The sequence below is a fragment of the Symphalangus syndactylus genome, chromosome 5 (assembly GCF_028878055.3).
Source record: "Symphalangus syndactylus isolate Jambi chromosome 5, NHGRI_mSymSyn1-v2.1_pri, whole genome shotgun sequence".
Classification (NCBI taxonomy): Eukaryota; Metazoa; Chordata; class Mammalia; order Primates; family Hylobatidae; genus Symphalangus; species Symphalangus syndactylus.
In genome coordinates this window covers 130,515,888-130,543,884 of record NC_072427.2, presented here as the reverse complement: position 1 = coordinate 130,543,884, position 27,997 = coordinate 130,515,888, and the positions used below count along the sequence as shown (strand labels likewise).

The following is a 27,997-nucleotide window of genomic DNA, read 5'->3' as shown; positions in this document are numbered from 1 at the left end:
GCCACCTCTGGTCAAACCAATGGGGTGAGGTATGCACATGTGCTCCCTGGGTCAGGGTCACTACTCACATCTTTGTTGCCATCTTTGTTTTGGTCATAGTGTTTGTGGCAGTACCTGCAAGGGAGACAGTGGTGAGAGCAGGTGGTGTGGGGGGGCACATCTATATGAGAGGCTGTGCGTGCAGCCTGCTCGAGCAGCCTAACCATAGCCAAAACTGGGGGCCAGGACGGAGGCGATTCTTGCTCCCGCAGTGGAGTATGGGGAGATGGCCTTCTTAACTCTCATCTCTCTGCGGGGCCTGCTTTTAGACTGCTTAGGAGGTGGGATGTTGGGGCAAACTTACTCCTCAGCCATCCTTGTATCCTTCAAGATGTGGACATAAATGAAAAGAGCTTGTTCATGTTTCCCCATGCGCCCCAACAGGAGAGCTCGTTCTTCTAAGAGGCCTAGGAGGAAAAGGAATATGAGGAACCACTGCCGCCATCACGCAAGCACAAGGTGGGGGCTAAGCTGTCAGAGGAGTGGACACGGGGCAATATAAAAGAGAAGACGATAGGATTCTTATTGCTTGGGTTTTTCTTCAAGGAGAAAATGACTGAAGTTTAAAAAAGGGGGAGGGAGCTATTTTAGGAAGTCCTTTATCCCATCTTTTTTGAGATCACATATAAACTGGGTAAGAATATTCATTCAGCAGCCAAGTACTTAACAACCACCTACAACATGCTAGGTGGTTCAGGTAAGATGAGCAAATGCTTGCTGTCAGCTCTCATAAAGACAAATTACGCCAGATTACAAAAACTGCTGAACAATGAACTTGGCCGAGAACTTGTTGTTCTGAAGCAAAAAACAGGTTGCAACCTGGCTATCAATTAGCATGTGGTTCATACCCAGGAAGGAGACTTTTCTCAGTCACGGTACAAAAGTGAGTCTTCAGAGAGGACAAAACAGGAGCACTGGCCTGAAACGCCTGGTTTTTCCAGGCCCAACTTTTGTGGAGAGTTGGGGAACAAGTAAAGGGGTGGATCAGTCTTTGCATGACCTTCACTGAAGTGGCTTCTGGCCCTAAGCCAGACACTCACCATCAAAGGGAAAATCACAGATGAGCCGGCCTGGATCATAGTAGCTGGAAATCTCCAAGAACATGAGGAGCTTTTGCCGGTATTCTCCCAGCTCACCCTCTTCCTCTCCAGCTGGAACTGGGGTTTTGCCTTTATGGGAAACCAAGCTCAAATTGAAAAGACACTGCCAGGTGGCAATGTCATCAAGAAAATGAAGGTCATCAAGAAAAATGAAGAAAAGGTCATCAAGAAAAATGAAGGGAATGGGGTTCAAGGATGTCACCACATGACCAGAAAGGGCCTCCAGGGTGGCTTCCATGCTAACTTCTTTTAGTTCATAGTCTCTATGCGGCTCCAAAACATCAGCTTATGGTTAAAAAAATAAGCTGAATGGAGAAATACTCTGTGGGCAAACCTGTTTCTTATCAGTATAGCTGTCATCTTGCAGACAGGTCTGTTCCTTCCACCCTCCCCCAGGGATGACTCTGAGACACTCAGAGATGCCAGGACCCAGACAAGAGCTCCTGAGTCTCATGTGCCAGGCCTGTGTCACTTAGCTCCCCTAGCTCCTCTTTAGAACTTCTGCCCACCTGGGCAGAGAATAGGGTGGCTTGCTTACCCCCGCCACATGCAGCACCTGGGACTGTGCTCTCCTCTAAGGCCTGGGGCCAACCGGCTTCCTAAAAGAACTGGTACCTGCAGGGAAGGACAGGAGATACTCCTTCATCAGACCTTGCACCTTCTCACAGTATAGCTGGATCAGGCAGTTGTGGAACCGAGAGCCTGTCTCCTCCCAAACGTGGATGATGTGTTCCTGAGGCAAGATATAGGTCTTTGTCACTGGTATTCTCTGGCTTGTCACTGGTATTCTCTGGGCTGTGACCTGGTCTCCCAGCCTCCCTCACATTTTTAAGGCCCAACAGGTCCCATCCAGATTATCCCCTAATCAGGCTGCAAAGATGACCAAGAGACAGCTTGTCTAAAGCCACCAGGAAGTTTCACAATGCGACCCAGTAACGTGAGGAGCCTTCTTCTCAATTACTAGTCTAAACTTCTTTTTACTAATTTTGTCCCATAATCCTCCAAACTCTCACAGCGACTCATGTAATTATGGTTAAATATCTGCATCCTGGTACTTAAGCCTATTTGATTGTCCTGTGGTCACTTTTGAGTTTGGCTGTACAAATGTGGCTTTGGAATTTTTTTTTCTAAAACATCATTTTTTTATCCCTCTGTACTTTACCTAGATTTGGTAGGTAGCATTTCCAGCTTGGTCTACCGGGATCTTTTTCTTCAGAGGAAGCTGAAATAACCCTCATCCTTCCAATCCCCAAGTGACAAAAATCCCAAATCTGAACAGCCCGATAACAGAGCCACGCAGTCCTGGATCCTGGGTTTAAAGCTTTTTAGTGCAGATCAAAAAATATCTTACCAGATAAGGAATAGCCAGACCCTTAAAATTCTCTATTAAGAAGCCGAGGACTCGATCACGTGGCAGAGACTCCACTTCCGGGAGATCTTCAGTAAATATCTGTCAGAATGAACTCGAGTTCCAGCAGCAGAACCATCTGACTGCAGTTCCACCAAACACACATACATGTGAGCACAGGGATCAAACAGACTTTAGGAGGGGAAGTGTACGAGAAGGCATCTGCAGGCAGTCAGCATGTCAGACGAGGCACAGGCCTCCTCACACCTGTGCAAGGCTCTCTCTACCAACTACAGCGCTGGCTCGCGCTTCCCAGTCCACCCTTTCTAGCACCAATGAAGACACATGCATGAATCCACCCTCCTCTCCATCCACTGCTGTCTCAAGTGCAATCAGAACCAAGTGTGTACCAGATAAATCCAAGGGACTCCCGTGGCTCACCTTCAGACCATCTTCTGGGAAGTCTCTCAGCACCCACACTGAGTAGGAGAAAATCAAATGCAGGTTTTCCGTGCCTAGAAGGAAAAGCAGGACTTGTCAGCAGTTGAGGCCCATCTTGCCTGTGGCACTGGGAAGGCCGGTGGGCAGGTTGCCCCAGAATTCATTTTCCTGAAAAGATAGCTCAGGCATGAGCCACTTGGGGCTGTTAGCCCTACTGGGCTGGCTCCCTACCAGGGGGCTGTTATAGGTCAACCACCGAGGGACTTTTATGCCATTTGGAGGAATGAAATTGAGTGAACACAAGCACGGGAGGGAGGGGAGCAACCAACCAGAAACAGAAACGGAGGGCGAGCAGGTCATTTGAACAAGAGCGCTTTCCCACCCCTTTCAAAAGGTGGACTTACCCAGATGCTGCAGATACTGCACTGTCCTCTCGTGGCCTTTCAGAGGGGAGTTGGCTTTCTTGGACTGGTCCACGAGCACCTGCAGAGCTGGCCACCAAGCCCAAGAACAAGGTCATGAGCCTTTTCCCCATGGGAGATTTGTCACATCTCAGTAGGTTTCCCCTGCCATGTACAAGAGCCCCTCCCAGATCCAAGGAACCACCTCCCCACCTTTCTCGTGGAGCCCCTTCTTCTCATACAGGATGATAAGCTCACTGTACTTGTGAGCCTTCTTCAGCACGTGCTCGCTCTCCTCGATGTGGCAGTGATTGTTCTCCAGGCGTAGCAAGGGGGCCACCAGGGCCACATTCGTCTGCAGAAAGAGCAAGAGTTCAGTGGAAACTGCTTCCTGGGGAGCCCCACCCTTCCCTAGCCCATGCCTGCTCTAGGCTGAAAGGCCAGGAATGTAGCACAAGCAAGAGAAAGCAGACAGCCCTCTTTCAGGACAGCAGGTAGAGGCTTTTAGAGCATTTATGGATCTTCGCACAATGTGTTTTAATGTTCTGTGGGGGAGAAGACGGACAGAACTTCTTGAAGGAAACACTGTCCCAGCTGACTTTGTAGCACTAACTGCAATCCAACCAGAGAAGATGAATCCACTGTACAATTGTGCATTGATATCTTGCCTTATCCTCTTAATTCCAAGAGACTCACAGGCATCAGGAGAAGTCTATATAGTTTCCAGAATCAAAGACTTCACTCTTACTAGTGGCAGGTCCCCCAGGGTCTAGCACTCCCTTTTACTTTCCCAGACTGTCAGGGTAACTGGGAATTGTGGCACCCGAGCGCTCAGCTAACTCACATGGAGATAGCACTTGAGCAGGGTGGTGTCGATGATTTGTAGCAGCTTCTTCTTGGATTTGATGGTGGGAGTGCCCTCCATGAGCGGGGAGGTGCTTGACTGGTGATCAGAGTCATTCAGCTTCTTTACCAATTGACTTCGTTTCTGCAAAGGTCAAAATGTGGGGTTAAGGCCAGGACTAAGTCTTCCTTTGTCATCTGAGCTACTGGGTAATTCTGAATACCTCCAAATCAGCTCATGCCTATTGGCCTGATCTCACATTAGCATTCGATTTTTAGCACTGCCAAATTGCCACAGAGACAACAACAATTACTTATTGAATATTTACTACAGACCAGGCACCATGCCAAGCACTTTATATATACCATCTTAAACCTAAAACAAGTGCCGATAATATTATCCTTATTTTACAGGTGAGGAACCCAAGGCACAGGTGTCAGCTGCTACGTAAGGGGTAAGGCAGGATTCAAACAGGGGTCTGACTCCAAAGCCCATGTTCTTTTATTTTTTTTTTTAAATCAACCTTATTGAGGTATAACTTACAATAAAATCTAATCTTTTAAAGTGTACCATCAGATACATTTTGACAGATGTGTACATGCATGTAACCACCACCTCAGTGAAGGAAGATAACATTTCTATCACTCCAGAAAGTTCCTCGTGCTGTTCCCGAACAATCCCACCCACTGATCTGCTTTCGATCCCTGGAGATGAGTTTCTGCCTATCCTAGAACTTCATCCAATATGTATTCTCTTGAGTCTGGCAGAGCCCATGGTCTTGCTCTGCCATCTCTCTGGCACAATACTAGTGTCAGTTACTTCACGCATTCCCAGTGTCAGTGAAGAAGGCCAGGGAAGGATGTGTGCTCACCTTCCTATGGCTAAGACGTTGGCAGTGGAGGGCCTTCCACAATGCTACAGGCTTTGGGAGATACTATGCCCAGGAATCTTTTTTACTTAGCACAGTGTGTGCAGTGTGTAGGCAGTGGCAAGTTTGTGTGCTCCTTGCAGGCTGCCAGCCCCAGGAGGGCACCCCTGGAGCCCAATGTCAAGGAAGGGCCAAGGCCACCCATGCCTGATCAGACCTGCAGGCACTCACTGACCCAGAGGCAGGGAGTGGAAAGCGGCATGACAATTTTTCCAGCAATACTTCTTTTTTTTTTTTTTTTTTTTTTTTGAGACAGAGTCTCACTCTGTTGCCCAGGCTAGAGTGCAGTGGCGCAATCTTGGCTCACTTCCACCTCCGCCTCCTGAGTTCAAGCAATTCTCCTGCCTCAGCCTCCTGAATAGCTGGGATTACAGGCGTGGGCCACCACACCCAGCTAATTTTTGTATTTTTAGTAGAGACAGGGTTTCGCCATTTTGGCCAGGGTGGTTTCGAACTCCTGACCTCAGGTGATCTTCCTGTCTCGGGCATGACCCACCACACCCGGCCAACAGCAATACTTCTCAGTGCCTACCCTGAAGTGTTCTGGAGACCCCTTACAAAGGTCCGCAAAACACTTAAGAGGAAAAAATATCAATAAGGTCTCTGATTCTGAATGGGTACACAGGAAATAAACAATAGTCTTCTGTGACAGAAATCTAGGGTTAAGAGACTTTAATGGAGATGCTGGTTTTAGTGCTGACTTAAAAAATGTATCTGTCTCTAACAGTAAATCATAAAAAATTTAAAATCTAAATACCTCCCTAAAAAACATGTTATATAAGGATATTTATTGATAAGGAAGTACTTTCTCAGTATATGGCTAAATTTTTAAAAAGTAAGCTATAAAACAAACTACAATTTGATATCCACTTGCAATAAATAAACCAAGAAGTAAATAAAAAAAAAGCTAATTCATAGATACACAAGTCTAGAAGGACAACACTAAAATGTTAGTTTCTTATATTCTGGTGGTAGAGTTATAGGTAACTTGTATTTCTGCTTTGTACTTTTTTGTGTGTGTTTTCCAGGTGGTTCCACATACAGGAGGCATTTTCCCCAAAACCATATATGTTACAAAAAGTTTGTTTTAAAAAAACTTGTACGCTTCTATCAACTAAAATTTACCTTTTTTAGTTTCTATAACAGCTTAGTGTGAATTTACTAGGAATTGAGCGTGTTTATTTTTAGCAAGATTTGGCAGAAAACCCCACCTCAATGGTACTGTTAAGTTAGAAGTAGCAGAAAGAAACTTTACCCCAGGCAGACTTCCTAGAGCATTAATTTATAGACTGCCTTGGCATTAGAGAAGGCCCTCAATTCCTTGCCACAAAGAAACAAGTATTGAAACTCCCAGGCAAACTCTTTCATGCACTCTGTACTATACCTACCTGTGTCAGGTAGTCAATCAGAGCTAAGTGAGCCTTCTCCAATTCGGCCCCGGAGAGCACAGGCAATGGGTTGGGATACTGCAACTGCTTTCTGTAGTCTGTGGGCAGCAGGTCAGGGTACAGGCCCATCACATGGGTGGGATCTATATGGAAGGTAAACATGATTCCTCCGGAAAGGAGCCCAACAATTTAGGGATAAAATAAAACAGGACTATTACTATAGCAAAATAAGTTCCAGACCGATTAAAAAAAAAAAAAAAGACTCTCATAAACATTCAATGAGCTGTAGACTTATGATTTGAGCACTTTTTATACATATGTTAAAATTCACTAAAATATCACAAAAATGGCCTGACTATATTCAAATACACACACAGAATTAGAATTGAATATTTATCAAGCCTCTGAAAGTAGAGAAAAAAAAATTTCTAAGGAAAAATGCTGATATTGAAGTAGAAGAGATCAAAAGACTTAATAATAAAAAATTTACGTCAAAAAAAGAAACATTACTAAAAAAAAAACAGACAACAGGCTAGGGAATATATTTGTAGTATATATGGCGAGAGGCTAATTTCTTGATTATAAGAATGGGCAGCATAGTGAGACCACATGTCTACAAAAAAATTTTAAATTCGCTGGGCATGGTGGCATGTGCCTGTATCCAGCTACTTGGGAGGCTGAGGTGGGAGGATCGCTTCAGCCCAGGAGGTCGAGGCTGCAGTGAGCTGTGATCATGCCACTATACTCCAGCATGGGCAAGAGTGGAGACCCTGTCTCAAAAAAATTTTTTAAGAGGGTAATATGTTGATTAAACAAATTCACATAAATTGGTAATAAAATATAAGACTTCATTTGATAAACGACCAAAAGACAAGACCAACTGACAAGACAATATAAATATGTGGGAAAATGTTCTGCTACATTAAGAATCAAAATGGTGCACATTGACAATGTCAAAGAGGTGACATTTTCCTTCTGCCTTAGAATTGATGGTGTTCTCACAGACGCTCGCAGATTTTTTTTTTTTTTTTTTTTTTTTGAGACAGGGTTTTGCTCTGTCTCCCAGGCTGGAGTACAGTGGCACAATCTTGGCTTCTTGTAGTCTTGACCTCCTGGCTCAAGTGATCCTCCTGCCTCACCTTCCCAAGTAGCTGGGACTACAGGCATGTACTACCCTGCCAGCTAATTATTTTTAAATTTTTTGTAAAGACGAGGTCTCACTATGTTGCCTAGGCTGGTCTTGAACTCCTGGGCTCAAGCAATCCTCTTCTCTTTGGTCTCCCAAAATGCTGGGATTATAGGCATGAGCCACTGTACCTGGCCACTCCCAGATTGTAATAGCAAAATGCTGTAAGTAGCCAACATATCCCCTCACTGCCACTGGGGGCTGGTTAACTGGTTATATAATTTACAGTGCATCAATGCTGTGGAACACTATTGTGTATGGTCAATTGGCACTTCCCAACCATTTCTACTCCTTTCTACTCCTTTATAGCCCACAGGTGCTATAAAACTGAAAACTACTTTTATCAAACTCCCTAGCAGTCAGGGTTCTAAGTGAAAATCTGGTTCCACCCAGAAACAGCATATGAGATTTGGAAACTGCAAGTGAGATGGAAGCCACCCTCTTCCAGCTCATGAGTGTGTGCAGCCAGCCAGACGGCATTTCCAGTGTCTGGTTATCAGCTCTGCCACTCTGTAGAGACACCTGCCTGGATACAGCAGCCTGCACCCAGTCACCAGCTCTGTGGGAACTGAGGATACTACAGGGCTTAGGCTGTGGAAACAGCAGCAACTTGCTGACCTCTGGATCACAGGGATGTGCCCACATCAATGTCCAGTAGTGGAACCCTGTCTTCTGCTCATTCAACTCATCCAACAATCTGTGTGTCTATATGTAGTAAAATATACATGCCACAATATTTATCCTTTTAACCATTTGTAAGCATACAATTCAGTGGCATTAAATACATTCACACTGTTGTGCAACCATCACACCATCCATCTCCAGGACTTTTCCATCATCTCAAATTGAAACTACCTTAATAATAAACAATTACTCCCTATTCTCCCTCCATTCCAGCCCCTGGGAACCTCTATTTTACTTGTGGTCTCCATGAATCTGCCTACTCTAGGTACTTCAGATAAGGGCAAGTTCTCTCTTCCAGGCTATGTGGAGTCTTGGTGGAAGGATAGCTCTAGGGACCTACCTTTGCCTTCAGAAGCGGAGGGGAGCCAAACCTCTTTCTCCGCCCCTAGTAGAGTCTGGGGGTCAGACCATGACCTAATCCTGGCTAATCAGATCCCTTGATCTGGGGAAAATGATGCAAGGATGACAAGCAGTGTGGTACACACCAACATATATCATACATCCCATCCTATGTGCTCCTCTTAGGTAACATGACACTCCTCCATCAAGAGGGGAAGTCTGATGAACTTCCTTGCCTTGAACCTGGCAGGACCCTTGTAAACCAACAGAATATAGGAGGAGTGAGGGTCACAAAAGACACTGAAGCTTCTGCCTAGGTCTCTTAGACACTCCTTCTGGAAAGAGCCAGCTGTTATGCATGAGGACACTCAAGCAGCTCTGAAGAGAGACCCACTTGGACAAGAACTGAGGCCCTTGGCTCCAGCCAGCACCACTTTGTCAGCCATATGAATGAGCCAGCTTGGAAGTGGATCTTCCAGCCCCGATTTCAAATGATGGTAGCCCAGTTGACATAAAACTACAACTGCCTGAGAGATCTGAAGCAAGGACAGTGCAGCTGACCCCTTCCCAAACTCTGGACCAACAAGTACTAACAGAGATGGATGATTACGGTTACCTTAAGCCATACAGTTTTGGGGAGATTTGTTACATAGCATTAGATAGCTAATACATTAGTAGAGGGCAATTTTTATCAAGGATGCAACAGGGGAAGTGGCAGTGGCAATGGCTAAGAAGGTGGCTATGCTAGTGCAGGATGGCCCAGCCTGTCCTGGCTACAAACTGATCATTGTCTGGCTTCCTGTTTTGTTTCCAGCTGGGAGGGCCTCCAGAGCTCCCTTCATTTCCATCTATTCCCCAGCCTAATCCCTCATCAATTTTATGAGTTCTTCCAACTGTCATTACCCTAATATTCCAATAAACTCTGCTTAATTTATCCAGATTCTACTTAAACGATCCAGAGTTGGTCTCCATTGCTCACAACCAAGAATCTTGACTGACACAGGGAATTACCACAGTTCATTACTGGTCAAGGTTGAGGAACGGTGGAAAAAAGGCAAAGCAATGAAGAGGAGATACTAGTATGATATAGAGTCAAACCACGTATATATAGATAGATTGATCCAAATTAAGCAAAACTGGAATATATAGTTTTGAATATATAGTAATGAAATTCAATACTAATAACATCAAACACTTACAGAGCACTTGTTAAGTGCCACACACTGTTCAAAGCACTTCATATAATCCTTATAGCAACACTCTTAGGTAAGCAGTAGTATGATCATCCCTTTTTTGCAGAGGAGAAAGCAGAAACAGAGAGGTCCAGTAACTCTGCCAGACCTCAGGCAGACCCCAGGGTACCTGCTCCTCGCCACTACACTCATGTCTAGAGGTTTCAGGACACTAAGAAAAGGAGGAGCTTCATGGCACTGCCCTGTGTTGGCTCTCAAAAATGATCTGCAGTTTAATCCAAGGACTTTGGTTTAGAACAGCATTCAATAAACACTAGCTGATCAAATACCCATTTGTTGAACTGAATGACTTTCTGCTACCTTTCTCTAATGGCAAGGGCATATCATACTGGAAAATTGGGAGTCCACATTTATTGAGAAGACCAGATTCATAGGATTAGGAGTTTAGATATGTAACCACTGTGGTCACCCCACAGAATCTTGCTAGGTATGAGGATCAATTTAGCTGAGCCTAAACCTTCTCCATTCTCAGAAGTCTGTTATAATTTCTCCCCATACTTTTCGGGCCTCCCTCCTCCATTAGTTCCTTATATAAAGGCCTCACCACTTGTTACCTGTGCCAAGTTTAGCAAAGACCTGCATGGACTCATCAAAACGCTTCTGGCAGAAGAGGTTGAAGGCATACAAGTTCTTGATGTGATGAATTTGTTGCTGCTTTTCACTGTCGGAATCATCTTTCATTTCCTAATAATGGAGCAGAATACGTAAGAGCTCACTCACTCAACAAATATTGTTCAGTATGCTGTTGATGTTAGAGAAGATGCTAGGAGCTACAGACGCCAAAGTGTACAAGACAAGGCCGGGAGTGGTGGCTCACGCCTGTAATCCCAGCACTTTGGGAGGCCGAGGCGGGCGGATCACGAGGTCAGGAGATTGAGACCATCCTGGCTAACATGGTGAAACCCCGTCTCTACTAAAAATAAAAAACATTAGCCAGGCGTCGTGGCACATGCCTGTAGTCCCAGCTACTCGGGAGGCTGAGGCAGGAGAATCACCTGAACCCAGGAGGTAGAGGTTGCAGTGGGCCAAGATCGCATCACTGCATTCCAGCCTGGGTGACAGAGTGAGACTCCATCTCAAAAAAAAAAAATAAAAAATAAAAATAAAAAAAACAAAATGTACAAGACAGCCACATGGTAGCCGCCTTGCAGCCTGCCCTTACAGTCTAACTGCAAGACTGCTAAGTAACTACGCAACAGGGTTTCTACAAGATGCCTAACCGGTAATCCTGAAAATTGTCATGGTCATGAAAAACAAGGAAAGATAAAATGTCACAGACCAGAGGACACTAAGGACAGGACAACTAAATGCAATCTGATTTCCGGATTTGATTCTGTAGCAGAAAAAAGGACACAAATAGAAAAACTGGCCAAATCTGAATAAAACCTAGAGTTTAGTTTAAAAACACAAAATCAAAACAAAATAGGGTAAGACGGATGACAAGCATGTGGGAAGGGTCCCCAATCCAGTCTGAGTCGGGGGTCCAGGATGGATTCCAAGAGGGACCTAAACTGAGACATAAAGGATGAGTTGGGCTGGGCACGGTGGCTCATGCTTGTAATCCCAGCACTTCAGGAGACCAAGGTGAGCAGATCACCTCAGGTCAAGAGTTTGAGACCCAGCCTGGATAACATAGTGAAACCCGTCTCTACTAAAAATACAAAAATTAGCTGGACATGGTGTCATATGCCTGTAATCCCAGCTACTCAGGAGGCCAAGGCAGGAGAACTGCTTGAACCCAGGAGGCAGAGGTTGCAGTGAGCCAAGATCACGCCACTGTACTCCAGCTTGGGTGACAGAGCGAGACTCTATCTCAAACAAAAGGATGAGTTTGAGTTAGCTAAATGAGGCTGAGCAGATGACAGGGAGGGGAAGAGGAGCATGTACTCCCCAGCAAAGGAGACAGCACATGTGCAAGGCTTTAAAATGGCAGAGAGAGCACAGTGTACTCAAGGAATGAAAAACATCTGGTGGGCCGGGCATGGTGGCTCAAGCCTGTAATCCCAGCACTTTGGGAGGCTGAAGCGGGCGGATCACAACGTCAGGAAAGACCATCCTGGCCAACATGGTGAAACCCTGTCTCTACTAAAATACAAAAAATTAGCCGGGCGTGGTGGCGAACGCCTGTAGTCCCAGCTACTCAGGAGGCCGAGGCAGGGGAATCGCTTGAACCCGGGAGGCGGAGGTTGCAGTGAGCCGAGATTGCACCACTGCACTCCAGCCTGGCAACAGAGGAAGACTCTGTCTCGGTAAAAAAAAAAAAAAAAAGAAAGCCATATAGCTGGCACAGTTGGGAAATGTCCTATTCTCAGTAAAAGCTAAACAAATGCAGCTGCTATGAGCTTTGCTGCTTCTTCATAACCTGTTTTCCCCTTATACCTCTTTAGCCAATCTTTATCAAATTTAGTTTTTTCTTTCAAAATGTCTCTCAACTTCCCCCTTTCCTTTCTTTCCCTATTACCGCCACACTAGTCCAAGCTATCATCAACATGTGGCTGTCCCTGGTCTCAGCTCTCCTGCTTGGTGCTTCAAAGGCTTCCAAAACCTGGTGCCAGCCTCCTTATCTAGCTGAGTCCCAAATACTTAGGCCACACCTTCTTCTCCAGTCAGGACAGGCTCCAAATGCGATAGACATAGGCCACAGTTTACACTTCTTTAACTTCCTCTCCATCTGGAATGCTCCATTTCCTGCTCTTGATCCTAATCTAACATATTCTTAAAGGGTCAACTCAAGTGTCCAGCCGTAGGATGCCTTTTCCAGCCCACAGTGAACTGGCCCTCTCTGACACTTGGCTCCAGGACTTATCAATGCCAAAATTTAGTTTGTAATTTCCCTCTGAAAGTTCCATTATGTTTGCTTATCTATTTAAATAAAAGATAGGTTCTTCCTGGACTAACATGATGTCAATCAACCTTTTCTTGTCATAAAAAGGGCAGAGCACAAAATAAGTATGAGCCTAGAAAAGAGAAGAAAAAAAGGGAACCCACTTCCATTTTCTTTACCTGAGATTAAACAACCTGAACTAGGAAGATCACTGAAAAGACTCTGAAACCTTCCTGCTAAGAAAAATAGACTAAAGGGTTTCATACAGCATAACCTTTTTATAAAGTTCAAAAACTAAATACATTACTTCCATATGTTAAATATATGTAAAAGATTAAATATATGTGTTTAATCATTAAATATATATTTTAAACATATAATAAACATATTTATATATTAAATATATATGTAAAAGAGTAAGGTCATGATAAATACAAAATTTAGGATAATGATTACATCTGGAGGAGAGGCAGAGGGATGGGATGGGAAGGATTATAAAAAGTTATAAAAGTTATGGTTCTTGGGTAGGATGGTGAGTTCATGGATATTCACTGTATTATTTTTTAAAACGAAAATAAAATAATACAGGACAATGCATGAGTAGAAAAAAAACAGTAAGATGCTGAAATTCAGTGCTCCAAGAAAGCAATCATCTTTATGGGATATTAACTATGTCTTACTATTAAGATCAGATTTTTATTTTGAATCCAGAACATACATATCCAAAGTAAATGTTCTTCACAAGTAGCCACCATAGGTAACTAAAAGTATCTGCATTCTAAAAAAATTGCTTTCCTATCAGAAATAGTTTACAGGTTACTCTAGAAATTCAGTTTTATTACTATTATCTTCATAAAAATCTCTTCTTTAAAGTATCACTATCTGAGGCTGGGCATGGTGGTTCACATCTATAATCCCAGCACTTTGGGAGGCTGAGACGTGAGGATCACTTGAGCTCAGGAGTTCAAGACCAGCCTGGGCAACAAAGTGAGACCCTGTCTCTACAAAAAATAAAAAAATTAGCTGGGTGTGGTGGTACATGCTTGTGGTCCCAGCAACACAGGAGGCTGAGGTGGGCTGATCACTTGAGACCAGGAGGTCAAGGCTGCAGTGAGCCAAGACTGCACTCCAGCCTGGGTGACAGAGTGAGACCCTGTCTCAAACAAACAAACAAAAAAAACCAAAAACAAACAAACAAAAAACTCAAAAAACCCCCAAATACATAAAGTAGCAATATCTGGTTTAACAACTAGGTTAGGCTCAGAATGACTTTTGGCTGTTTCCTAAAAGCAAACCCACCCCCTACAGATGACAATAATCATCACTGAGGATGTTTAAAAGAACAGGACACAGACTCTGATACCAGCATCAGAACAAGAGGTGGCCACTATTTTGCTGTGAACAAGATCCCTTGCAAACATTAGAGTAAGCATCATAAATATAAGGCTGCAGCCTGGCTGAATACAACAACTTGAAGTAGTTTCAGAATATCAAAAGAAAGCCTACTTATCCAAACATAGGAGTCTACTGTGGAAAGGAATTTTGAGGGGTCCTCTAGTTGTTGCATTCAACTTGACTATAACAGTATATTTACGATTGTTACTAAACTTTAATGTCTGCATTATCTTTAATTTTTCATGACCATACAATATCTATTAAATTATTTTATTCTCCCATTAATTTTTTTTTTGTTTTTTGAGACAGTCTCGCTGTGTCACCCAAGCTGGAGTGCAGTGGCATGACCTTGGCTCACCGCAACCTCTACCTCCTGGGTTCAAGCAATTCTCCTGCCTCAGCTTCTGGAGTAGCTGGGATTACAGGTGCCTGCCACCATGCCCAGCTAATTTCTGTATTTTTAGTGGAGACAGGGTTTTGCCATGTTGGCCAGGCTGGTCTCAAACTCCTGACCTCAGGTGATCTGCTTGCCTTGGCCTCCCAAAATGCTGGGATTACAGGCATGAGCCACTGCTCCCGGCCTCTCACATTGATTCTACAAGGTACTATCACTATAATTGATATTCATTCTACATCTGACAGATAAAGTGAAAAAGTAGAATCACTTAGAGTTACATAGATATTTTATGGTGGAGTCAGACCTAGTATCCAAGGCCCTGGACTTTCAGCTATGTGCTTATTCTACTAATCCAAAATAAATACGAACAATGAAACCCAAATAATCTACTTTCTTTTTTTTTTTTTTTTGAGACGGAGTCTCGCTCTGTTGCCCAGGCTGGAGTGCAGTGGCGCAATCTCAGCTCACTGCAAGCTCCGCCTCCCGGGTTCACGCCATTCTCCTGCCTCAGCCTCTCTGAGTAGCTGGGACTACAGGCGCCCGCCACCACACCCAGCTAATTTTTTTGTATTTTTAGTAGAGACGGGGTTTCACCGTGGTCTCGATCTCCTGACCTTGTGATCCGCCCGCCTCGGCCTCCCAAAGTGCTGGGATTACAAGCGTGAGCCACCGCGCCCGGCCAAGTCATCTACTTTCAAGAACAATAAGGAAAGCAGACTAGTCAGGAACAAGACTTACTGCGAGCTGCAGAGCCAATTCAAACTGCTTGTCCTGGAGAAGTTGTTGGATTTGGGTTGCCATGGGGACAGGGATGAGTCTCCAAACAAAATGATTGCTGGCTACATAGATAATGTTTGATCTGGAAGCAAGAGTAAGAATATTAGCAAAAGATCACAGGCTTTGTGATGACACACGTGACTTTACAACTTTGGGATAATATACAGCCACTGCAAAAAAAGAAATTACTTACCCTCCTGAGGTAATGAAACGGGGCCTTTGCAATTCAATGCTTTGGACCAGAAGCCTTGGTTCAAATGTTCGGATCTCAACATATCGAGGCAACACTGCAATGATGTAGGGAGGCTGGTGCTCTGTGAAGGAGAACATATACAGCAGTTGTTCCGGTCTAAGGCTTTGGGTTTATGGAGTGTTTCAGCTGCCCATTCTAAGATACATTTAAATGGATCTCCAAAAAGTCCCCTAGTCAAATATCAAGCCAGGATCTTACACTGAGATTCAGAAAGAAAGAAAAAAAAAATTGGCCTGTAATCCCAGCAACTTGAGAGGTTGAGGTGAGAAGGTCACGTAGGCCGAGTTTGAGACCAACCTAGGCATCTTAGTGAGACACTGTCTCAACAAAAACATTTCTTAAAAAATTAGTCAGGTGTGGTGGAGCACACCTGTAGTCCCAGCTACTCAGAAGCCTGAGGTGGGAAGATCATTTGAACCCAGGAGTTTGAAGCTGCAATGAGCCATAACAGCACCACTGCACTCCAGCATGGGTGATAGAGTGAGATCCTGACTCTAAAAAAAAGAAAAATAAAAAAAATTGCTTTGCTTGAGTTATGATAAGAGAAATCTCTTGCACAAAAAAGACACATCAGCTGTGCTGACAGTCACCTGATCCCACTCCTGCCTTATTCCCCAAAAAACTGGATAAAAGTTTCACTTGCTCCTTTTTCATCAGTCACAAAGCCAGGCCAGACAAAGGCCAGTTGCAGCTGCCCATAACAGTGCATCAGTGGGAGAACCAGGTAACAGAACCTCTTCTTTCATTCTCTTAGAAAGGTGGCGGTGGGGGAAAGGCCGGGTGCAGTGGCTCACGCCTGTAATCCCAGCACTTTGGGAGGCCGAGGCAGGCAGATCACGAGGTCAGGAGATCGAGACCATCCTGGCTAACACGGTGAAACCCCGTCTCTACTAAAAATACAAAAAAATTAGCCGGGCATGGTGGCAGGCGCCTGTAGTCCCAGCTACTCGGGAGGCTGAGGCAGGAGAATGGCATGAACCCGGGAGACGGAGCTTGCAGTGAGCTGAGATGTGCCACTGCACTCCAGCCTGGGCGACAGAGCGAGACTCCGTCTCAAAAAAAAAAAATTTTTTTTAAATAAATAAATAAATAAAATAAAAATAAAAAAATAAAATAGTAAATAAAAAACAAAGGTTGGGGGGGAAGGCAAATTCTATTTTCCCTAAAATTATTCTAAGGGAAAAGTTCCACATTTCTAGCCAATGTTGTTTCTGCTAGAAATTTTCACAGAGAAAAGGTGTGATGCTCCACCTGATGGCTGCTACAGTTTGACTGTTTTTATTCCCTCCCCAACTTATGCATTGGACACTTAATCCTCAGTGCAAAAGTGCTGGGAGGTGGGGCCTAATGGGAGGTGTTTACGTGGTGAGGCTCCAGCCTCATCAACAGATTAATACACTATAAAAAGGGCTTGTGGAGTGGGTTCTCTCTCTTCTGCCATGTGAGAACACAGAGCTCATCTTTCTCTTACCCTTCTCCTTCCACCATGTGAAGGAGCATCAAGAAGGCCCTTACCAGACACCAGATGCCGGCACCCTGATCTGGGACTTCCAAGTCTCCAAAACTGTGAGGAAACAAATTTCTGGTTTTTATAAATTACCTAGTCTGTGGTATTCTGTTATAGCTGCACAAGTGAACTAAGACACGGCTTAATGGTACACAGACAAGGTGGCTGGATGGACTTCTCAGTGTAGGCATTTCTATTTGATACTTGCTGTTAAGTCTTACAATTGTTTTCCTCTATTATATCTAAAAAAACACCTTTCATTCATCTATCCATGACCCCAAATTTACCCTTCTGATCCAGTACAAATTATTGGGTTATACTCCTTTTCTTCACTCTTCTTCTCTCTTTTGAAAATAACTTTTAATATATCCACTATATTTTTCTGTACTTTTTGACAAGCATGTGACAGTCCAAAGCTTACAATGCTGGATGATGCAGAACAATTCCACACAGTGCTAAAGAAGTCAGTATGCAAAAAGCAGAGCTGACAAAACTATAAAATCATTGCAAATAGAGTCTTCCAATATTTGAGAAGTTGTGTGGTGAAGGAGATTTAACACAAATGGAGAGAATTTAGAAAATAACACAAAACATATCTTTAAAAACACAAATCTCAGAACAAGACTGAATAACGATCTGTTTTACCTTACACTGAACCATAAAATAAATTTATTGTTTGTATACTATATGAAACATAATTTCACTAACTTAGAGATAATAGAAATATTTTCTATGACTATATTCTGTGCTATATCAAGAATTAGTAAAGAACCACAGTGAGATATCACCTCATACGCCTTTAGGATGGCTACTATTAAAAAAATGAAAATAACAAGTGTTGACAAGAACATGGAAAAATTGGAACCCTTGCGCACTGTTGGTGGGACTGTAAAATGGTGCAGCTGCTATGGAAAACAGTATGGTGGTTCCTCAGAAAATTAAAAATAGAATCACCGTATGGGCCAGGAATCCCATTTCTGGGTATATATTCAAAACAGCTGAAAATCAGGATTTCAAGGAGATATTTGCACACACATGTTCGTAGCAGCATTATTCACAGCAGCCAAACGGTGAAAGTAACCCAAGCATCCATGAACAGATAGATGGATAAACAAAATGTGGTGTATACATACAGTGGAATATTATTACCTTTTTAAGTAATTATTTTATTACCTTTTTAAGGTTCAGCCTTAAAAAGGAAGGCATGAACCTTGAGGATATTATGCTAAATTAAATAAGGCAGTCACAGAAAGACAAATACTGTATGATTTCCCTTTTATGAGGTATCTAGAAGATGTCAAATTCACAGAAGCAGAAAGGAGAATGGCGGCTTCAGGGAATGGAGGGAGAAGAACTGAGGAGTTGTTAATGGGTATAGAGTTTCAGTTTTGCAACATAAAAAAGTTCTGAAGATCTATTGTACCACAGTGTTAACATACGTAATACCACTTAACTGTACACTTAAAAATGGTTCAGGCAGTAAATTGTATGTTATTTGTTTCTTATATTTAAAAATAAAAATGTTTTTAAAAGTAAAAAAATTAGTAAAAAGCAAACCACTAGATGCATAATTACCACAGAGAAATTTAACTTCAAAGAATATATTCATAAAAATAATTTCTTAGTGTGTCTAATCTGCTATGAATTTATATTCCTAATTATCCTTTTTTTTTTTTTGAGACAGAGTCTCTCTCTATAGGCCCGGCTGGAATGCAGTGAGTGGTGTGATCATGGCTTACTGCCACCTCCATCTCCCAGGCTCAAGCAATCCTCCCACCTCAGCCACCCAAGTCCTGGGAATACATGCGTGCAGCACGATGCCCAGCTAATTTCTTAAATGTATTTTTTGTAGAGACAGGGTCTCACTATGTTGCCCAGGCTGGTCTCAAACTCCTGGGCTCAAGCAGTCCTCCTGCCTCAGCCTCCCAAGGTGCTGGGATTGCAGGCATGAGTCACTGCACTGGTTTAATTATCCATTTTCTGATAAAAAGTTTTTCCTATTATATTTGCAATTTATACTATCAATAAATAGTACAATAAAATTTCAAAGCTAGAAGGGAACTCAGAAATGAGTAACTTGAGAACTAAGTAGTATTTCTATCATTTTGAATGCTACTGCTATTATGCTGATATTTTTTATCTTACCAGAAAAATGAAATTAAAAGCATATTGTTTTATATTGAATTTTTTATTTTCTTTTTATGCTGGCCTCATTTTGAAAAGTTAGTACAATTTTCTTTAGTGCTAACTTGTATAACATATGTAAAATTTCTTTATCCTTTTAAAATCTGGCCCACTTGAATACACTCTCATTTAATTAAAAAGGTAATCTATAACAGAAATCCCTTTGGTTGTCATCTTTTGTTGACAATAGAGATGGTCTGGATCTCTTTATATCTCCAAAAGTTGGGAGACTGGCTGGTGTACAGCAGGCATATAAATAATGACTGACAAGGATAATGATGCAATTATTCAGCAAGCATTTTCTTACATGCTCTGATGTTTCAGGCACTGTACTATGTAGTAAGGACTCAAAGTGGATCAAGACATGCATCCAGACCTCACAGAGCTCCTACAGGAACAGAGGAGACAGATCGCTCATGTGTGACAAGTTGCCATGACAGAGATACCTGAAAGGGTTACAGAAGCACCAAAGAGAAGTGACTAATCCTGCCTGTGGGTCAAAGGAGACCTCACAGGGCAAGTGCCTCAAAATGTTCTCCAGCAGTAAGACACAGACATGGTTTTGAGAAGCACTGATGAAGGCCCCAGGCACTAACGAAGGCTGGAAAACAGGAACTCTCACCCTGGGAAATCAGAAACATGCTTGACTTTTACATGCCTCTTAAACTCATCTACCAAAGTTCCTCTTCTGAAGGGAAAACAAGTTCCCCTAGAACATCAGGAAAGCCTCTCATAAAGCCCCAGAAGCCCCTCAAACTTGTTACTATCCATAATCCTGGGCCTTTTAAAATACTGACCTTTTGATTTCTCTTCCCTCTAGTCTATTCATCTCTAACCACAACCAGAACAATCACCCTAGAACATGATGTTTGTTTTTTTTTTTTTGAGACGTGAGTCTCGCTCTGTCACCCACGCTGGAGTGCAGTGGCGCAATCTCGGCTCACCGCAACTTCCCCCTCCCTTCGAGCAATTCTCCTGCCTCAACCTCCCAAGTAGCTGGGACCACAGGCACACACTGCCACATTCAGCTAGTTTTTGTGTTTTTTTTTTTTCGTATTTGAGATGGGGTTTCACCATGCTGCCCAGGCTGATCGTGAACTCCTGAGCTTAGGCAATCTGCTTGCCTCAGCCTCCCAAAGTGCTAGGATTACAGGCGTGAGCCGCTGCGACCGGCCAGAACATGATGCTTTTATCAAGACATTCTACCATTTAGGAATCTACTGGCCTCCCAGACCTTCTCACGGACTCTACCAAACGGCCCTATTTCACTGCTCTGTAATTCAGACCACCTGTGTCAAGTCAGGCTCTGTAATGCCCTCTCCCAAATTGGCATGTCTTTCTTTGGACTTCTACTCATTTATCAGGCTTTCTGCCTAGATTGAATGGAAATTTCTCTTCAAGCCAGGTTCCAAACTCCCTGCCTGACCTAGTCCAGTCTTACCTACGTAATGAAACTTCTTCCTAATTAAACAACAAACTTCCCTTTCTCTGAACTACTGAATTTTAACTCATCCAATTTAACACCTTAAGCAGTGCCTTGTTTTGTCTCTTTATCCAAGACTGTAACCCTTGTCTCCAAAGACAGGGGTCTTTAAAGACAGAAAGCATGTCAGTATGTCCCACTTCACAGCAGTAACTATTTTAGCAATGCTCACTCTTCCGACTGAAAATAAAATGGGGCAAGAGTGGTTATATGCTTCTAGGCAATTCCATTGTGGAGAGCTGGGAACCTGAAGCAAGCATAAGAACAGAAGCACCTAATGCGTAGAATAGAGGCTGACACCTAAATCCCCTAAATGTTGTCTGTGCCTCTAAGCTACAAAAAAAACAAAAAAAAGAAAAAAAAAGCAACAATAGAAAACTCTTCAACATGGAATTACTACATCAAAAACCCTTCAATATGGAATTACTCATACTATAGGAATACACAAGGAATTTCCACTAATTTCCAAATGTAGTCTATTTGGCAGAGGACACAATCAAAACTCTTAAAAAAAGGAGGAAGAAAAAAACTAAGAAGTAAAAAATAGCAGTAGATAATCACTTCCTAAAATAAACATTTCTGTTTCTATGTTTTCCCCCTCTGGAGTAAAACTCAGCTCCTTGCAAGAACTAGACTAGCCCATTTTTAATGACCCTAAAATGTCATCTACTTATAAGAAAAGGAACTGAAAGTGAATGACACAATGTAAACCAGTCTGCTAAAGCTAAGAATGGGACTCTGTTCTGCAGGAATGGCACACAACCCCAACCCAAAGTGGGAAACAGCAGCTACTGTTGGTCTCACCCATGGCCACTGGTATGTCTGTCCAGTTCAGGGCACATTTCTGTGTGCAGATCCCTTCCTCATTGAGTACCACGGTGAGATCATCCTGGCCCACAGCCACTTTTCCATCTGCCAAAGGTGCAACTAAGGGCTCCAGCTGTTTTCCTGTTGGAAAGAGCTCTTTGATGGACCCCTTTCCATCCACCTATAGGAAGAAACAGAGTGAGTCACCTAGCATTCCCCAGCCAGAGGTAAGAACACAGGAAAAATCCAGATAGAACCCAAAACATAGAGAAGCCAATAATATTCCTTGTTTGACATTAGAAAATGTTATAGAGTTCATTATAATAAGCATTGTTTTTTAATTTTTTATTATACTTTAGGTTTTAGGGTACATGTGCACAACGTGCAGGTTTGTTACATATGTATTCATGTGCCATGTTGTTTTGCTGCACCCATTAACTCGTCATTTAGCATTAGGTATATCTCCTAATGCTGTCCCTCCCCCCTCCCCCCACCCCACAACAGTCCCTGGAATGTGATGTTCCCCTTCCTGTGCCCATGAGTTCTCATTGTTCAGTTCCCACCTATGAGTGAGAACATGCAGTGTTTGGTTTTTTGTCGTTGTGATAGTCTACTGAGAATAATGGTTTCCAGTTTCATCCATGTCCCTACAAAGGACATGAACTCATCATTTTTTATGGCTGCATAGTATTCCATGGTGTATATGTGCCACATTTTCTTAATCCAGTCTATCATTGTTGGACATTTGGGTTGGTTCCAACTCTTTGCTATTGTGAATAGTGCCGCAATAAACATACGTGTGCATGTGTCTTTATAGCAGCACGATTTATAGTCCTTTGGGTATATACCCAGTAATGGGATGGCTGGGTCAAATGGTATTTCTAGTTCGAGATCCCTGAGGAATCGCCACACTGACTTCCACAATGGTTGAACTAGTTTACAGTCCCACCAACAGTGTAAAAGTGTTCCTATTTCTCCACATCCTCTCCAGCACCTGTTGTTTCCTGACTTTTTAATGATGGCCATTCTAACTGGTGTGAGATGGTATCTCACTGTGGTTTTGATTTGCATTCCTCTGATGGCCAGTGATGATGAACATTTTTTCATGTGTGTTTTGGCTGCATAAATGTCTTCTTTTGAGAAGTGTCTGTTCATGTCCTTCGCCCACTTTTTGACGGGGTTGTTTGTTTTTTTCTTGTAAATTTGTTTGAGTTCATTGTAGATTCTGGATATTAGCCCTTTGTCAGATGAGTAGGTTGCAAAAATTTTCTCCCATTCTGTAGGTTGCCTGTTCACTCTGATGGTAGTTTCTTTTGCTGTGCAGAAGCTCTTTAGTTTAATGAGATCCCATTTGTCAATTTTGGCTTTTGTTGCCATTGCTTTTGGTGTTTTAGACATGAAGTCCTTGCCAACGCCTATGTCCTGAATGGTATTGCCTAGGTTTTCTTGTAGGATTTTAATGGTTTTAGGTCTAACATTTAAGTCTTTAATCCATCTTGAATTAATTTTTGTATAAGGTGTAAGGAAGGGGTCCAGTTTCAGCTTTCTACATATGGCTAGCCAGTTTTCCCAGCACCATTTATTAAATAGGGAATCCTTTCCCCATTTCTTGTTTTTGTCAGGTTTGTCAAAGATCAGATAGTTGTAGATATGCGGCATCATTTCTGAGGACTCTGTTCTGTTCCATTGATCTATGTCTCTGTTGTGGTACCAGTACCATGCTGTTTTGGTTACTGTAGCCTTGTAGTATAGTTTGAAGTCAGGTAGCGTGATGCCTCCAGCTTTGTTCTTTTGGCTTAGGATTGACTTGGCGATGCGGGCTCTTTTTTGGTTCCACATGAACTTTAAAGTAGTTTTTTCCAATTCTGTGAAGAAAGTAGCTTGATGGGGATGGCATTGAATCTATAAATTACCTTGGGCAGTATGGCCATTTTCACGATATTGATTCTTCCAGCCCATGAGCATGGAATGTTCTTCCATTTGTTTGTATCCTCTTTTATTTCACTGAGCAGTGATTTGTAGTTCTCCTTGAAGAGGTCCTTCACATCCCTTGTAAGTTGGATTCCTAGGTATTTTATTCTCTTTGAAGCAATTGTGAATGGGAGTTCACTCATGATTTGGCTCTCTGTCTGTGATTGGTGTACAAGAATGCTTGTGATTTTTGTACATTGATTTTGTATCCTGAGACTTTGCTGAAGTTGCTAATCAGCTTAAGGAGATTTTGGGCTGAGACGATGGGGTTTTCTAGATATGCAATCATGTCATCTGCAAACAGGGACAATTTGACTTCCTCTTTTCCTAATTGAATACCCTTTATTTCCTTCTCCTGCCTGATTGCTCTGGCCAGAACTTCCAGCACTATGTTGAATAGGAGTGGTGAGAGAGGGCATCCCTGTCTTGTGCCAGTTTTCAAAGGGAATGCTTCCAGTTTTTGCCCATTCAGTATGATATTGGCTGTGGGTTTGTCATAGATAGCTCTTATTATTTTGAGATACGTCCCATCAATACCTAATTTATTGAGAGTTTTTAGCATGAAGGGTTGTTGAGTTTTGTCAAAGGCCCTTTCTGCATCTATTGAGATAATCATGTGGTTTTTGTCTTTGGTTCTGTTTATATGCTGGATTACATTTATTGATTTGCCTATGTTGAACCAGACTTGCATCCCAGGGATGAAGCCCACTTGATCATGGTGTATAAGCTTTTTGATGTGCTGCTGGATTCGGTTTGCCAGTATTTTACTGAGGATTTTTGCATCAATGTTCATCAAGGATATTGGTCTGAAATTCTCTTTTTTGGTTGTGTCTCTGCCAGGCTTTGGTATCAGGATGATGCTGGCTTCATAAAATGTGTTAGGGAGGATTCCTTCTTTTTCTATTGATTGGAATAGTTTCAGAAGGAATGGTACCAGTTCCTCCTTGTACCTCTGGTAGAATTCGGCTGTGAATCCATCAGGTCCTGGACTCTTTTTGGTTGGTAAACTATTGATTATTGCCACAATTTCAGAACCTGTTATTGGTCTATTCAGAGATTCAACTTCTTCCTGGTTTAGTCTTGGGAGGGTGTATTTGTCAAGGAATTTATCCATTTCTTCTAGATTTCCTAGTTTATTTGCATAGAGGTGTTTGTAGTATTCTCTGATGGTAGATTGTATTTCTGTGGGATTGGTGGTGATATCCCCTTTTTCATTTTTTATTGCATCTATTTGATTCTTCTCTCTTTTCTTCTTTATTAGTCTTGCTAGTGGTCTATCAATTTTGTTGATCTTTCAAAAAACTAGCTCCTGGATTCATTAATTTTTTGAAGGGTTTTTTGTGTCTCTATTTCCTTCAGTTCTGCTCTGATTTTACTTATTTCTAGCCTTCTGCTAGCTTTTGAATGTGTTTGCTCTTGCTTTTCTAGTTCTTTTTTTTTTTTGAGACGGAGTCTCGCTCTGTCGCCCAGGCTGGAGTGCAGTGGCGCAATCTCGGCTCACTGCAAGCTCCGCCTCCCGTCTAGTTCTTTTAATTGTGATGTTAGGGTGTCAATTTTGGAGCTTTCCTGCTTTCTCTTGTGGGCATTTAGTGCTATAAATTTCCCTCTACACACCGCTTTGAATGTGTCCCAGAGATTCTGGTTATGTTGTGTCTTTGTTCTCGTTGGTTTCAAAGAACATCTTCATTTCTGCCTTCATTTCATTATGTACCCAATAGTCATTCAGGAGCAGGTTATTCAGTTTCCATGTAGTTGAGCTGTTTTGAGTGAGTTTCTTAATCCTGAGTTCTAATTTGATTGCACTGTGGTCTGAGAGACAGTTTGTTATAATTTCTGTTCTTTTACATTTGCTGAGGAGAGCTTTACTTCCAACTATGTAGTCAATTTTGGAATAGGTGTGGTGTGGTGCTGAAAAAAATGTATATTCTGTTGATTTGGGGTGGAGAGTTCTGTAGATGTCTATTAGGTCCACTTTGTGCAGAGCTGAGTTCAATTCCTGGATATGCTTGTTAACTTTCTGTCTCGTTGATCTGTCTAATGTTGACAGTGGGGTGTTAAATTCTCCCATTATTATTGTGTGGGAGTTTAAGTCCCTTTGTAGGTCACTCAGGACTTGCTTTATGAATCTGGGTGCTCCTGTGTTGGGTGCATATATATTTAGGATAGTTAGCTCTTCTTGTTGAATTGATCCCTTTACCATTATGTAATGGCCTTCTCTGTCTCTTTTGATCTTTGTTGGTTTAAAGTCTATTTTATCAGAGACTAGGATTGCAACCCCTGCCTTTTTTTGTTTTCCATTTGCTTGATAGATCTTCCTCCATCCCTTTATTTTGAGTCTGTGTCTCTGCACGTGAGATGGGTTTCCTGAATATAGCACACTGATGGGTCCTGACTCCTTATCCAGTTTGCCAGTCTATGTCTTTTAATTGGAGCATTTAGCCCATTTACATTTAAAGTTAATATTGTTATGTGTGAATCTGATCCTGTCATTATGATGTTAGTTGGTTATTTTGCTCGTTAGTTGATGCAGTTTCTTCCTAGCTTTGATGGTCTTTACAATTTGGCATGTTTTTGCAGGGGCTGGTACCGGTTGTTCCTTTCCATGTTTAGTGCTTCCTTCAGGAGCTCTTTTAGGGCAGGCCTGGTGGTGACAAAATCACTCAGCGTTTGCTTGTCTGTAAAGTATTTTATTTCTCCTTCACTTATGAAGCTTAGTTTGGCTGGATATGAAATTCTGGGTTGAAAATTCTTTTAAGAATGCTGAATACTGGCCCCCACTCTCTTCTGGCTTGTAGAGTTTCTGCAGAGATCAGCTGTTAGTCTGATAGGCTTCCCTTTGTGGGTAACCCGACCTTTCTCTCTGGCTGCCCTTAACATTTTTTCCTTCATTTCAACTTTGGTGAATCTGACAATTATGTGTCTTGGAGTTGCTCTTCTCGAGGAGTATCTTTGTGGCATTCTCTGTATTTCCTGAATCTGAATGTTGGCCTGCCTTGCTAGATTGGGGAAGTTCTCCTGGATAATATCTTGCAGAGTGTTTTCCAACTTGGTTCCATTCTCCCCGTCATTTTCAGGTACACCAATCAGACGTAGGTTTGGTCTTTTCACATAGTCCCAAATTTCTTGGAGGCTTTGTTCATTTCTTTTTATTCTTTTTTCTCTAAACTTCCCTTCTCGCTTCATTTCATTCATTTCATCTTCCATCAGCGATACCCTTTCTTCCAGTTGATCGCATCGGCTACCGAGGCTTCTGCAATCTTCGCGTAGTTCTCGATACTTGGCTTTCAGCTCCATCAGCTCCTTTAAGCCCTTCTCTCCATTGGTTATTCTAGTTATCCATTTGTCTAATTTTTTTTCAAAGTTTTTAACTTCTTTGCTATTGTTTTGAATTTCCTCCCATAGCTCGGAGTAGTTTGATCGTCTGAAGCCTTCTTCTCTCAACTCGTCAAAGTCATCCTCCGTCCAGCTTTGTTCCATTGCTGGTGAGGAACTGCATTCCTTTGGAGGAGGAGAGGTGCTCTGCTTTTTAGAGTTTCCAGTTTTTCTGCTCTGTTTTTTCCCCATCTTTGTGGTTTTATCTACTTTTGGTCTTTGATGATGGTGATGTACAGATGGGTTTTTGGTGTGGATGTCCTTTCTGTTTGTTAGTTTTCCTTCTACCAGACAGGACCCTCAGCTGCAGGTCTGTTGGAGTTTACTAGAGGTCCACTCCAGACCCTGTTTGGCTGGGTGTCAGCAGCGGTGGCTGCAGAACAGCGGATTTTCGTGAGACCACAAATTCAGCTGTCTGATAGTTCCTCTGGAAGTTTTGTCTCAGAGGAGTACCCGGCCGAGTGAGGTGTCAGTCTGTCCCTACTGGGGGGTGCCTCCCAGTTAGGCTGCTCAGGGGTGAGGGACCCACTTTAGGAGGCAGTCTGTCCGTTCTCAGATCTCCAGCTGCATGCTGGGAGAACCACTACTCTCTTCAAAGCTGTCAGTCAGATAGGGACATTTAAGTCTGCAGAGGTTCCTGCTGAATGGTTTGTTTGTCTGTGCCCTGCCTCCAGAGGTGGAACCTACAGAAGCAGGCAGGCCTCCTTGAGCTGTGGTGGGCTCCACCCAGTTCGAGCTTCCTGGCTGCTTTGTTTACCTAAGCAAGCCTGGGCAATGGCGGGCGCCCCTCCCCCAGCCTTGCTGCTGCCTTGCAGTTTGATCTCAGACTGCTGTGCTAGCAATCAGCCAGACTCCGTGGGCATAGGACCCTCCGAGCCAGGTGCGGGACACAATCTCCTAGTGTGCCATTTTCCAGGCCCGTTGGAAAAGCGCAGTATTAGGGTGGGACTGACCCGATTTTCCAGGTGCCGTCTGTTACCCCTTTCTTTGACTAGGAAAGGGAACTCCCTGACCCCTTGCGCTTCCTGAGTGAGGCAATGCCTCGCCCTGCTTCGGCTCGCCCACAGTGCGCTTCA

General features: G+C 42.9%; 1 protein-coding gene across 2 annotated transcripts in view; it reads right to left on the bottom strand.

Moving 5' to 3' along the window:
- Positions 1-27,997, bottom strand: part of VPS39 (VPS39 subunit of HOPS complex) — a 56,422-nt gene that overhangs the window by 4,589 nt on the left and 23,836 nt on the right. For both annotated transcript variants that reach the window (XM_055278847.2, XM_055278846.2), the window contains 14 exons: positions 21,576-21,759; positions 15,538-15,658; positions 15,306-15,426; positions 10,506-10,635; positions 6,490-6,632; positions 4,174-4,317; positions 3,543-3,684; positions 3,333-3,419; positions 2,929-3,002; positions 2,491-2,589; positions 1,755-1,872; positions 1,080-1,208; positions 344-446; positions 69-114 (listed from right to left, as the gene is read on the bottom strand). In XM_055278847.2, coding sequence (XP_055134822.1) covers positions 69-114; positions 344-446; positions 1,080-1,208; positions 1,755-1,872; positions 2,491-2,589; positions 2,929-3,002; positions 3,333-3,419; positions 3,543-3,684; positions 4,174-4,317; positions 6,490-6,632; positions 10,506-10,635; positions 15,306-15,426; positions 15,538-15,658; positions 21,576-21,759 — 1,641 coding nt within the window. The remainder of the gene's footprint in view (positions 1-68; positions 115-343; positions 447-1,079; positions 1,209-1,754; positions 1,873-2,490; positions 2,590-2,928; positions 3,003-3,332; positions 3,420-3,542; positions 3,685-4,173; positions 4,318-6,489; positions 6,633-10,505; positions 10,636-15,305; positions 15,427-15,537; positions 15,659-21,575; positions 21,760-27,997) is intronic.